This window comes from Sinocyclocheilus rhinocerous, unplaced genomic scaffold (assembly GCF_001515625.1).
Source record: "Sinocyclocheilus rhinocerous isolate Xijiao unplaced genomic scaffold, SAMN03320098_v1.1 scaffold298, whole genome shotgun sequence".
Classification (NCBI taxonomy): domain Eukaryota; kingdom Metazoa; phylum Chordata; class Actinopteri; order Cypriniformes; family Cyprinidae; genus Sinocyclocheilus; species Sinocyclocheilus rhinocerous.
In genome coordinates this window covers 413,472-427,409 of record NW_015650702.1, presented here as the reverse complement: position 1 = coordinate 427,409, position 13,938 = coordinate 413,472, and the positions used below count along the sequence as shown (strand labels likewise).

Sequence of the window (13,938 nt, the reverse complement as noted above, 5' to 3'; positions counted from 1 at the left end):
CTCCGAATGCACGTGAATGGTTTAAAACACTTGAATGTTTAAATCGGCAAGACGTAGAAACACATGCAAACGATCAATTATGATCCGTTTTACCCCTGCAAGCTAGTGAACAACGCAAATCAAGGAAGGAATTTTATATCACTGTTCAAGATAGCCCGTCGGGCAGGGTGGTGAAATATTTTGGTAGCCCGACTGGAAAACACGTCTGAAACGCGGCTCTCTGTGCACGCAGCTCTGAATGCGCGTGAATGGTTTAAAACACTTGAATGTTTAAATCGGCAAGACGTAGAAACACATGCAAACGATCAATTATGATCCGTTTTACCCCTGCAAGCTAGTGAACAACGCAAATCAAGGAAGGAATTTTATATCACTGTTCAAGATAGCCCGTCGGGCAGGGTGGTGAAATATTTTGGTAGCCCGACTGGAAAACACAATAGCCCCGGGACGTCGGGCTAGCGATTTTGCGAGCCCTGATGTTTCATCAGTGACTAACTCTGATCATTTAGCCTAGCAGGAAATCTGAATTTTTTTAAAAATATGAACAAAATGTGTAATACAAATCCATACTTACACTGTACAAGTTACATATTTTTGACCAAAATGTCAGTTTTAACCTGCTTTTTGAATGTTTAATAATATTAAAGTTTAATAACGATACTAAGTTGAGCACAGCCAGTGAAGAGGAGGTACAAATCAAGTGTGTCTGACAGCAGGAGCTCTCGGCTTAACTAAGGAACCGCAGACAGGTTCAAGAAGGTCCCCCTGGGCCGTGCACACAGAAGATGAATTTGATTGGTTAATAGATGCCTTCCTGTCTCAAGTGGTCAATCAAAGATAACCTGCCCACCACTTATCATCTTTCAGTCATCTGCCATTGCTGGTTATATGTGACAAGAGCCACATCTCAGACGTCTTCAGATGGTAATGAAAAAAGAAAATCCATTAACGAACAAAGACATGTGTTCAAAGTATTAGCAGGTTATTGCATATAATTATTTCATCAAAGTCAGCAAGCAAGGTGAATGTGACACATGGAGTACACCACAGTTCATGCAAGATGTCTCTCAAGCAGTGTACGTAGCATAACCCCCCCCCCCACACACACACACACATCTTTTAGATTACTATTAATTAATTCTATTGACATGGCTCCCTGAGGTAACTAGCGTAGTGCTAATGAAATGAATGGAATATGGTCACATACTCTGATTACAGTCCACAAATTACCAACACACACAAAGGAGTTCATTGTTAACACAGACTGATTTGTGGCGAATCATGCAAATGGCCAGTTGCCATCCAGACAGTTGCTACAGTGAGTGTTGCCTGGTTAGTAAGATTCAAATGAAGCTGAGTTTCCACTTGATGAGCAGAACAGACACTTGGCAATCAACTCAGCCTAGCTCACTCTTTGTTTGAGCGATTATCTTGTTTAAAGGCTCAATACAACTTCAGCTGTCGACATATATGTTGATCACCATAAAGTTATTTAGACTTGTCTAAATAGAAGATAGAGCTTTTCCTTGAGACAGAACTCTCTTGGGTCTTTATTTTTACATAAGTAATGATTCATGTCAGGCACTCATCAGTAGGAGTTTGCTTCACTCTTCTCTACTGGGAATTATTTAACTTCAGATGCTCTGTTACAAAATCCATGTCAAGGTGGTCTCCTAAAAACTAAAAATGGAACCCAGTGAGGTCGACCCGGCAATTCGAAAATGGTTTTTAAAATAAAGGAAATGACTCACAGTACTCGATGCCAAGAACAATGTCTCTGAAGTAGCAGCGGGCATGGTCCTCACTGAATGGACTGTCGCTGGGGACCTCCATCACAGGGCTGGTGACCAATAGAGACACTTTATTGTAAGTTAACTGATAAAGTACTAATAAAAGACAGTAACTGAGACAGTAACAGACAACAATGATTCAGGAAGAGAAACACTGAATGAAATGATAGGTGGAGAGATCAAAACTGTCTGAAATGTCTTCTTGATGTGGCTTTAACATGAAACCACCCTAGTAAAAAATAAATATACTAAAAAGTATTTGAAATACATTTATGCCCAGCTAAGTATACTACAAATACATGTACCTATTTATGTACTTAATAAAAATATTCTGCAATTGTACTTAAAGTCTGCTAAATTGGAACTAATTTTGTACCTAATGCACTTTAATTGTGCGGAAGTAGTGCTGAAGTCCAACTAAATATATACTGAAGTATATTTGATTGTGTTAAAGTAGAACTATTGCAAGTATACTTTAGGTACACTTTACATATCTTGCATTTAAAGATTGATATTGTTCAAAGATCATACAATCCTCATCAATAGTGACACTGAAACACATTTTAGGCTTAATATCAAGAAATGTGCATCGTGCACTAGAACTCCAAATAAAGTTTAATTATAATTTTTTATATCAGTAAGTCTCGAGCAATATGTCAGTAAAAATGTTAATAGGTTTTAACTATACTTAGTATGAAATAAAAGTATTTTAAATACATTACTTTTTTTTTTTAACCAGGACAACTTGAATCAATAACAATGATTCTGAGTTCAGATTTTTACATACAGTACCTCTCAAAATCCTCACTGATTTGTTTTAGCAATATATTTTATTTGCACCAGAAAAAAAAGATACATTCCTTGTATACAATATTTAGATATTTAATATTTAAATTACGATTTTTGTTTTAAATGTATATTATATTTTAGATAGATTTTATCTGGAAAAACAAAAGATTTATAAAACGGGACATTAAATGTTGTATTTAAAATTATTAATCAATGTGTTATTTATTGTTAAATTTAAGAGTTAAATGTGCTTATTTGTCAAAATAATTAAAAAAAAACCTAATTTTTAATTCTGAATAAATATATTATTTCATTTCCCCATTTTATTTTATGTGGCACTCATTTTTTAATGAATAATTAAGTGAGCTGTAAACTGTACAGACTTTTGGTGAAAAACAATAGACAATTATTGGTTTATAATATATAATCCATATTGTAAGCTATTTTTGTAGTTTCGACATCTCATTTATGTTAGCCAGCTAGATAACATAAACTTGAGGCTGGAATACACTACACAACTTTTAAAATCTGAACAGATTTTAAAACGCAAGGAATCATACACTGGACGACTTTGTAAATAGTTACAGATTGACTAAAGATCACACACTATTGTGTCTTTGTTGCTAAGAGATGTGTGACAAATAAAAATAATACATATTCTAAAATCGGCTCAAAATATCAAACAGGTTTGATATCATCTGACTTAGGGTGTACTCACACTAGGCACGGCTGCCTTGAACCGAGCCCGAGCGTGATTATCCCCCCTCCCCCCCTCCCCCGCTGGCCTGCACTCACACTTGCACTAAACATTCTGGGCCGGAGCACGCTTACGTCATGTATGAGATAACGGAGAAAAGCATTTTCGCTAATATTCTGCCGAATAATTAATAATAATTAATTTATAATTTATGCATTGATTTTCACTTGTATGTATCAGAAAATTATTACGGAGGCAGCTGACGTTAATGAAAAATTTGCAGCTTTACTCGCAAACTACATTTCCTGTTCATCAATAACGTAAGAACCAGATCCATTATAAACCTAAATATACTTGATTAAATTAAATTAATTGAAAAGTGTAGTGTAGTAGTAGTAATAGAATATGTTTGCGGTCGTAATGATGATATAGCGCACACAAAATAGTATCTGTTCTGCGCTCCGGCGCGGTTAGCGCTCACAATGCATGCGTACCGCGCCCGAGCCCAACCGAACCGTGCCCTGGCCCACCTCTTCCAACCAGGTCAGTGCCGCCTAAATGAACCGCGACCAAGTGCGGCACGGAGTGCTCACACTAGTCAAACGAACCGGGCTTTGGGGGTCAAACGCGCTCGGGCACGGTTCAAAACGCCTAGTTTGAGTACACCCTTAATGGAATCATAGTCTAAAGCTAAAACATCGGAGTCTGTAGCCATTATATTTTTCTACGAAAAATCCAACTTTCGCCAACTAGCATGAACTTCTCCAGACTATAAATCAGTGCTAAAAGTCATGTAGTGTATTCCAGCCTTTAGTGACCTATTTCCAAATGTTTGCAAGACATACGTATATAACGCAGCACTGGGAAAGTTGTGCAACAGAACAAAGGGTGCTGGGAAACTACAGGACTGCACACACAGTGGATAGAATCCTTCAAAATGAACGGTGACTGTGAGATTTACATAAAAACCAATCACACAAACCACTTAGCACAAAACAGGGTCCTCAAAGGCCATTTCATTCATTACCCACAGGCAGTGAATCACAATTGAGCAGAAAGGCCAAACATATTCAGCCAGGTCTAGTGAAAATAGACCATTCTGTAATTATGCAAAGTAAGTTCTAATCTGCTCTTTTCAAGGCAGAAGCCCACAAACAACATTTCTCTCCAAAACAAAGCTGGGCCACTTGGCAAAATCTCATATTCAACCAAAGTAAAATGTCACATTTGGAAAAAATGAGGTCTTGTAATAAACTGGAAGACTGCTGCCCTTTAAATGAGCTTTTGATGGCTTTAGAAACGCAGAGAAAGCAGCAGAATAAATAAAAACTACAAGTACCAGAAGGAATACTGAAAAGATTAACAATGAGTCACATTGTCTATTCAGTAACAAAACACAAAAGATCTGATTTAGAAAAAGAAGTGAATAAGAGACTGAGTGAGAACATAAGTACTTCATTAATCCCTTTGGAACAAGGGAAGAAAACGGGAAACTGAGTCAGATCTAAGTGATGACAGATATGCAAGACAAGACACAGTCGATGAAGATGGGAAGAAGTGATTAATGAAACGATACAAGATGGAAGAAAGCGTGGCGAAAGCATCAATTATGCACAAAAGAGGTCTAAGTGGACACACAGAATACTCACCCCTTCTGCATCAGCTCAAACACTGTGGAAAGATCAGAAAGAGGGTCATTAAAGAAAAATCAGAGTGAAAAGACATTCTGTTATTGACAAATCCATTACTCAGAGCACTTTATGAAATGTAACGTTCACAGTCCTCATATAGTATGTCATATCCTCAAATGACCCAGCTCTTTTTCACACATAAGCATGATGTGTGCTTTTATTCGCACCATTGCACAGTGGTGTGAAGTCATTTAGCATTTTGTAGCAGTCCATCAGCACAAACACCTTATATTCATTCCTACAGTATGAGTCAGAGCAGTCAACTAAATTTGTCATACGTATGACACGCTTATTCTACAGATTCTCACTTCAGCCCATTATGAAGACAGGCTGCACAGTTTGATCTGTTTTAAACATATGTCTGCTTTTCATTAAAAAGTAAAGTTTGTAATGGTAAACTTTATAGTGACAAAAGTTTTGCAGTGACAAAGTGCACAGAGGTCATTCATTTTCAATTAATGAGAGTTGGTGATCTGAGATGATATGAGTGACACTGATCTGACAAAAGTCAAAAGGGTTTCATTTTATGCAAATGAGCAGTGATGTGGTGAGACGAATAGCAATGGAGCAATGGATATATTTATATATATATAAAATCGTCTTTGAACTGTAGTGTAATTACAATTGTACAACACTACGGGTCTAATGGGTGTTTCAGCTACTGTAAAAACACCATCATTTGCTGAGTCTATTGCACATTTTACCATTTTACAACTAAATTTATATTAAAAAGAACATACCCATGTGAAGGCTGTCCTCCGCTGGATCATCCAGCACCTGAAATAGAAACCTTATTAAAAACACCAACATGCACTGTATGGCACTATGTCCAGGTTTCTGTGTCTAGGAAAATATGTAACACCCATACAGGTCCAGAGCAAATATGACTTGAGTATCGGTTTTTAATTATTTTTATGCATTTTCTTCATTTCATTTTCTGAGAGACAATATTTTAAAAGACCATGATTGATTATTTCCTTAGCTTGCTCAGCGATAAAGCTGTGTAAATATGATGGGAAAAAAAATTGCTGAAGCCTATGTCACTCTACACCACTGCTTGTTGGAAAAAGTTGCAAAAAAAAAAACAGCCAAGCTACTGGCATGGCGCCGCTGATGAGATTCGATAAGCATCAGGTGCTTCATCCTTCACTGCCAGCAGAGCACCATTTCTGTATTGCTCCTAATGGCCACGCACGCACTCCTAACTTAAGACTATACTTGGACTGACAGTAGGAGAGCCCAGGTGATTGGAGTGTAGGTGGTTCATCTGCCTCACTTTCTAAGTTTCCTTTAAACATTTTTCATGCTTGGATTCAATTTCTATCTCACACGCACTCTCTCACCCCTCTTTTCTAATTTTGCTGACGTACGTAGGTGCTGCTGTGATTGAAGAGCACTCAGACGGAACCACAATGGGAGAGAAGGAAAGGTGCTTTTCTCCTTTAGCATCCCTCCATCCTGGCTTCATTTTCTTTATCCTGTGATCGATCGCACTCCTCTCCACATCCCATTCTCAGGAGCAATAAGGGCGTCTCTCTTCAACAGATTTACTCCTAGCTGATTTTCAGTGTCTCTATTATTTTTTCCCCTCTTTGGCACAAATTACATAATGATACATGACTAGTTTGAAATATAGCTCGGTTATTGAGCTGTTAGGGTAATTGAGTTCACTTCCTTCCAAATTTCATCTCTCTGTGTTTTGATTATTTTATTATTAAATATATATATATATATTTTTTTTTTTACACCTGGCTTTTCCTGAGATCCAGACAAAAAACTACAGCAAAAAATATGGTGTAAACTAAATTTCTTTCAAGTGGTTGTTCATTAATCAAATAACAATACATTTAGAAGGAAGAAAGTTCTGAAGCAAATAAGTTAGTTTGTTCAATTCTTTGTTCGTTTTGAAGGTTATTCAGAAGGGAAGTTTGTTTGTTCATTCATTCATTGAGAAGAAAGTTTATTCAGTATGAAGGAAGAAAGGAAATCATAAAATTGAAAAGGATTCTTCGTTTGTTTGTTGTAAAGGATGGAAGGATGTTTGAAAGGTTTCTTCAGACGGAAATAAACGTTCAGAAGAAAGTAAGTTTATTAATTCAGAAAGAATCAAGAAAAGAAAGTAATTTTGAATGAAAGTTTGCATGAAAGGAAGAAAGGAAAAAGGGAAGGACATTCAAAGGAAAAAAGTTTAAAGTACCCCTATTATGGGTTATGAAAGGTTCATATTTTGGTTTTGAGAGTCCCCAACAACAGGTTGACATGTATGCAAGGTCAAAAAACCCTTTCATTATCTTATATGCATTTACTTTTACCTTATTTGCTCAATGACTCCCAAACGATTCGCTCAACGATTCATTTTCCAAACCCCTCCCTTGCGTGATGCTAATCTGCGGTGATTGGTCAAATTGGTCTCATTTTCATTTCATCATGCCTGTAATGCCTGATAAAGCAGCGTTTGTGAGCGCAGTGCTGTTGATGTCAACATGAAACGGCTTGGGATTCGTTTTAAAAACGACTCGTTTCAATGATTCAGTCGACTCTTTCTTTTGAGAGACAACTTTATACACGTGCACTTTCAGATTTAAAACTTTGCAGGATGTTTTCATTCACTTAGAGCTGTGTTACACACTGCATGAAAGGTCATTTTCAAAAATCCATAATAGGGGCACTTTAATAATTAATAAGAAGTTTGTTCGTAACAAAGTATTTTTAAGAAGAACATTTAGAAGAGAAGAACAGATTATTATTTTTTTCTATTAAATTATTCATTAATTAATTGTATTAATTAGCAGACGTTTATTAACAGTGGATAACATGAATGAAGGAATATGGCCACAGTCCTTACCTCAACCAATTTAACTATGTTGAGGTGGTCCAGTTTTTTCAGGATGGCTATCTCCTGGTAAACTCTCTCTAGAGGACCAAGCACCTTGGGCTGCTCCCCCTGTGCTGCTTTAGGACCTCGGGGAGGAGGGCGGCCTGCAAAGAGAAAGAATGCAACTAAGTTTGCTGCTTCATTTAAATACTGAATTCTTCAGCTGGTTTAGAGGACTGCCTCAACATCTGCCTCACAGGACAAGATTCAAGATTCAAGATCTCAAGGACAACATCTGCTGTGCATAACATCTGCATACATCTGGTTTCAAATTAGAACTTAATTTAAATGCCATACATACGGGGAAAACCATACTGTTTCATCAGCTTCTTCTTAGATACCACTTTCATTGCCTGCAAAACAAGTAAGACACAGATGAAAAGAGCAAAACAACCAATCTTGCCAAGACTAAGGTCTGAACTATGGTGTTCGCAAACACACATATTTCCATCTATAAAGTAGGTGACACAATCAACTGACTTTACCATTTACATACTAATCAAACAAAGCTTTCACAGAGTTCAATCCACTGCAGCCCTCTCGTTTGCTTCTGGCCTTGATGGGACACTCAGTGTTCCTGCGTAGGTGATTGCTAATGTGAATGCAGAAATTTGGTCACAAACAGTGAGTGACAGACTATAAGAAGCAAGCAGACCAAAGTGCTTGTGATTTGTAAATCAACTTGGGTTTTTTTAAAGAAAAGAAACAAATGGGTTGTGCACATTCCACCGCTGATGCTTGGATCAGATGTCTTTGTAAGCAATTAAAATGTTAATCAAAACAATTGCTTCTGGCACACAGAACTGGGGTTATAAAATCTACACTTCCTGGAAAACATATTGAGTCATCTGTATCTTTTTACAATGGAAGACGTCTATTACAGAAGAATTGTGCACCTGTGTCTTTTCTGCTGGGATGAAAGTCACAGAGACGTACATAGTGCGCAAACAGAACATTTGGAGACTTCTGTAACGTGGGAAGTGCTCTCTCTGAATCTATGCCACTCTGCTCATTACAGTCAGAAAATGAAATGGCAATACAACAGTCTGCCAATTTCTAACACCTGCGGCTTCATAATGAATGAGATCTGGACAAATTCAAAATTCATCCTTGAGTTTTTCATGATACAATTTCACATATTGTCATGGAGAGGATTCAAAGTTTAGCTGAAGCGCAGGTTGAAACCCTGTGGTCTTTTCCCTTAATTTTTCATGCTATAAAATCCAATATCTCAGAATTATAAATGTTTAAAAGACACACATGGCCCTTCATCTTAAATATGAAAGTACACAACTTTAGACGTGAATCCATAATAGTTAGCAATAAGAAAGAGTGCTTTTCTCCTCGCTCTCAAGGAGAGCTGGAGGAGGCTACGTCTGTTGTGCTGACGAGTTTAAATAACTCAGTTCGTCAAAGAGTGAAGAGGAAACTATGAACATGTCGGAGGTGAGCACGATGAAAGAAAATTGCTATTTAGAATGCAGCAGGGACGGAAAGAACTGAAGCATCAGAATGCAAAGAACTGGAAAACGATGGGATGAATCAGCAAGTAAGCAATACATAAATACAGTTTGCTGTAGGAGGTGATGGATCTATATTTACTGTAATCTATGAAAAATACAGTGGGGTCAACAAGGAAAACGCCTCTCTTTTGCGATATTAAATAACAATATAGATAAAGTTTCTCCTCGCTACAGATTTTTTTTCTTTCTTTCTTTTTTAAGTGTTCGCCAAGGCTGCACTTATTTGATCAAACATACAGTAAAATCAGTAATATTGTGAAATATTACTACAATTAAAAAAAACTGTTTTCTATTTTTATATGATTTAAAATGTAATTTATTCCAGTGATGACAAAGCTGAATTTTCAGCAGCCATTACTCCAGCCTGCAGTGTCACATGATCTTTCAGAAATCATTCTAATATGATGATGTGGAGCGCAAGAATCATTTCTTATTATTATCAATGTCAAAAACGGTTATACATTGTATAATAAGTTACATTATAACATTGATCCATTAAAAACATGCTTGCTGAATAAAATTATTAATTTCTTTAAAAAATCTTGCTGACCCCAACTCAACTTTACAATGTGCTAAGATTAGAAGTTGGAAAATGTTAAATGGGATTAAATACTGTAAAATAACTAAATAACCAAAACAATAATGCAACACTTCCAACATTCCATTAAATAACTTATATATAAACCTATATATTTGAACGACAAGAAAAATGTCAAACTGAATGGTTTCTGATGATAAGTTTCAACCATGGTTGAAAAAGAGTGAAAGACAGGCAGAAAACGGACATATGTTGCAAAGGGGAGAAAAAATGCAAGAAAAATGAAGAACAAGATATAATATCAGGATTAATTCTACCTGTAAAGAAAAAGAGAATGTGTGGTAATTGTTAGAACGGTAAAACCCTGCTTTGTGAGGCCAGTGGCGTGTAAAGGCCAGAGACGGGGGCAGCCTCACTCTACTCTGCCTTTATGAAGGGATTTGATCTCTGTCCTCTATTCATCCTTGCTCTTATATATCCACACAGCATGAATTAATGAATGCAGCTGGGAACTGGGAGCTATATTTTGCTTTCAGACACATTGTCTATTATGACAGATGATTATGAGGAGGAGAGGAAAATATTCAAATGTGATCATGAGACCAGCAAAAAGATGAACTACAAACAAGGGAGAAAAATAGCATTATTAGGTACACCTAATACCAAACAAGATGCCCTTTATACACTGATACATGATGTCATGTTAAATTTTGATCCTAGTTTGTTAATGTTTCAGAAAAACCAAGAATTGTTGCTTTTTTTCTCACTGTTGAGCCATCCAGTTTATAGCTCATATATAGAGTCATCAGAAGAGGATCTGGGAACAGCCTTCTGCTGTTGAAAGCCCATTCCCTTCAAGGTTATGATTTCAGCTGTGCCTTTCTCCTGTTGGGAGAAGTGCTAGTTTGAGTTTTTGTGGCCTTTTTTCTCAGCTTGAAGGAGTCTGACCAATCTCATCTGACTTCTCTCATTAACAAAGTGTTTTCTTTCAGTGAATAGGCTCTCAATAGATGTGATTTTCTTTAGCACTACTTGTACACTCTAAAGACAGAGGTGTGCACAAGCGTCTGTCCATCTGGCATCCTGTCTAGCACCAACAACACTAAGACGTTAACACTGTGTCTTCCTTATTTCGCATCTAAACCTTTTGAGCATATTTACATCCTTTACATACATTCCATATAGTCTAATCATTAATGGATGAGTTCACCCAAAAATGAAAAATTTTAAATGTTCGTTCCACCCAAGATGTAGATAAGTTTGTTCCTTCATCGGAACAGATTTTGAGAAATTGATCATTACATCACTTGCTCAGCAGTGGATCCTCTGCAGTGAATGGGTGCCGTCAGAATGAGACAAACAGCTGATAAAAACATCACAATAATCCACAAGTAATCAAAGGACCCCTGTCCATTAATTAATTTTGTGAAGTGAAGAGCTGTGTGCTTGTAAGCAACAAATCCATCAAGACATTTTTTCACTTTTTCCCTGTAGGATGTGTTATTATGGATTATGGACTTGTATTTTTGCCAGTAGCAATTGTTTAAAGTTAAATGCTTTAATTATGGATTTGTTTCTTACAAACACAGCTTTTCACTTCACAAGACATTAACTGATGGACTGAAGTCATGGATTATTGTGATGCTTTTATAAGCTGTTTGGACTCTGATTCTGACGGCACCCATTCACTATAGAGGATCCATTGGTGAGCAAGTGATTTCTTGCTAAATTTCTTCAAATCTGTTCTGATGAAGAAACAAACTCATCTAGGAAGGCCTGAGGGTGAATCCATTTTCAGCAAATTTTCATTTTTGGGTAAACTATTCCTTTAATATGAGCTCATAAAAACTGCATACATAATCATAAAACAATTTGAAAATGCTGAGTAAAGTAGTTTTATGTCACACTGCAGGACATTTCAAGGTATTCAGCTATTCTGACACATTGATTCCAACTGTTAGTCTACCATATGCTGCCTCCATCCACACGCATAAGCACAGCTTTAACTTATTTTATGCTTATTAATGCTGAAAATTTCACTTTCTGTCATGTACCTCTTCTTGAAAAGCTTGAACCATATCTTATTTACTTCCTGTGGGCACCTGATTAGTAAAATTGGAAAGTGTGTCCATAAAACTGCCCATTTAAAAATAGATTTCCATTTAACAAGTCCTACCACAGGGCTTGGTGACAAAATATTACTGTTTTTAGGACAAGATGAAAATGAAAGACCAGTCATTTTTAGATAGAAGTAAATGTCAATTACATATACAGTATTTACATTTTATTTCTGTCCATATTGTTTATTTTGATGTTTATTTTTGATGAACAAAATTTGAATAGAACCTTTTATGCTTGTGTTCTTTGCAGTCCAGGCAATGATGAGAATAAGGACAGTAAAATTACTTCCTGTGTGTCTATCTATTTGTATGCAAGTTTGTTCGGTTGTGTGCATATGTGATCAACAGTGATGGTGTTTTGGGGGCTGATATAAACATCTCCAAATGAAATTAAGGACTGCTGCACATTCCTGTCATTTCTGTTATATCACAACCCTCCCTCATCTGCTCTCATTTTCATAACCATTCAATCTATCCTGCCTCTCCTCCATCATTCTCTCTGTCATGCTGCTTTTCTCTATCCAATCTCTTTCCCGCAGTATATTGTTTTTTCCATTTACGTTACATTTTCACTTCTTCACAATATGCACGTCATGACTGTGTCTAAAGCTGAACTGTGTAATTTCTGCACGTCATGCTGCAACAAGGACAATTTATTTTAAAATATACTTACGTAATATTTGTCATCATCCTCGTTGTACGCCAGCTTGACAACACCATATGAGCCCTTTAAGACAGAAGAAATGGATAGAGGAAAAAAGATAAACAAAACAGGTAGAGTGAGATGAGTCAGACTATGAGACTGTGCTGTGGGTCAGTAAGGGTCAGTGTCTGAATGCTTGAATGACTGCTATGAAACAACATGGCCATGAGATTTTTCTGATGTTTATATGCATGTCGACTATCAAAATAACTCAATAGGAGTATGATGTAGGTGAGCTTACCTTCCCAATCTCACTCTTTAACTTGTACTGGTTAAGCTGGATGCAATCCTGAGATTGTGAAAAGCAAGCAAGAAAGAGAGAGAAGAGCAGAGACAGAGAGAGAATGGAATCAATCCCAGCTACACACACAAAGGAGTCGTGACACTATATTAATATACTTCACACCAGAGAGAACACGTAAGCCAGTTACAGGTGGAAACAACAAATCATTTGTTTCATAACCTATTCCATATAGAAACTGCAAAAGAAAAGATTTTAAAATACTTTTGCATCCTGGTTGACTCTGACAGCAAATACCACAATCTCAATACTATTTTACTACTGACAGAAAGACTGATCCACTTTGCAGTTATTTCTGTTCAAGAAAGGGCATTTAAACATTGGTTTTCATTGAAGAACTTTTTAATTGACATTAAGGTCATTTTACATAACTGAATTCATTAAACATGAAAAAAATATATAATTTTCTTTCAGCAAGAAAATCAAACCTTTAATTTTTGTATTTTGAATCGGGGAACAAATGGAGGAAATCGCTGACTTCTGTTTTTAACAAGCTGTCATGTCATTGTGCCCATGAGATGATGCCACGTCTGTATCAACTGCTGCAAATACAATTAATGTTTTTTTTCCCAAAAGTCTGAAGATTTATGCACGGCTATGTCATTTGCTTACATCCATCTGATTGGTTAAGATGCCTTTAGAGCAGTGGTCGACAACCCGTCGATCGCGATCGACTGTTAGATCTTTATCACTGTTCCAGTAGGTCCCGATAATAACAGTAAAATAAGTACAAAAATGCATTACATTTCTGGGGTTATATTAATGTATCACATAAGGGAACTGTCTTGAGAAAAGTTTAGATGGCAATGGCATTTTCTTCTCCTCCGTATAAAGCGCAGCTCTGCTTTGTTTACCGCGGTAAACAAGGAAACAAGGAAACGCTATATTGCGGGCGGTTCATAAGCAGTGTT

The 13,938-nt window shown here is 36.7% G+C and overlaps 1 protein-coding gene across 7 annotated transcripts in view; it reads right to left on the bottom strand.

Annotated features, from left to right (window-relative positions):
• Window positions 1-13,938, bottom strand: part of LOC107712376 (calcium/calmodulin-dependent protein kinase kinase 1-like) — a 79,746-nt gene that overhangs the window by 15,266 nt on the left and 50,542 nt on the right. For all 7 annotated transcript variants that reach the window (XM_016517606.1, XM_016517608.1, XM_016517610.1 and 4 more), the window contains 7 exons: window positions 12,968-13,015; window positions 12,697-12,750; window positions 8,144-8,195; window positions 7,813-7,946; window positions 5,708-5,744; window positions 4,926-4,947; window positions 1,752-1,840 (listed from right to left, as the gene is read on the bottom strand). In XM_016517606.1, the coding sequence (XP_016373092.1) occupies window positions 1,752-1,840; window positions 4,926-4,947; window positions 5,708-5,744; window positions 7,813-7,946; window positions 8,144-8,195; window positions 12,697-12,750; window positions 12,968-13,015 (436 nt within the window). The remainder of the gene's footprint in view (window positions 1-1,751; window positions 1,841-4,925; window positions 4,948-5,707; window positions 5,745-7,812; window positions 7,947-8,143; window positions 8,196-12,696; window positions 12,751-12,967; window positions 13,016-13,938) is intronic.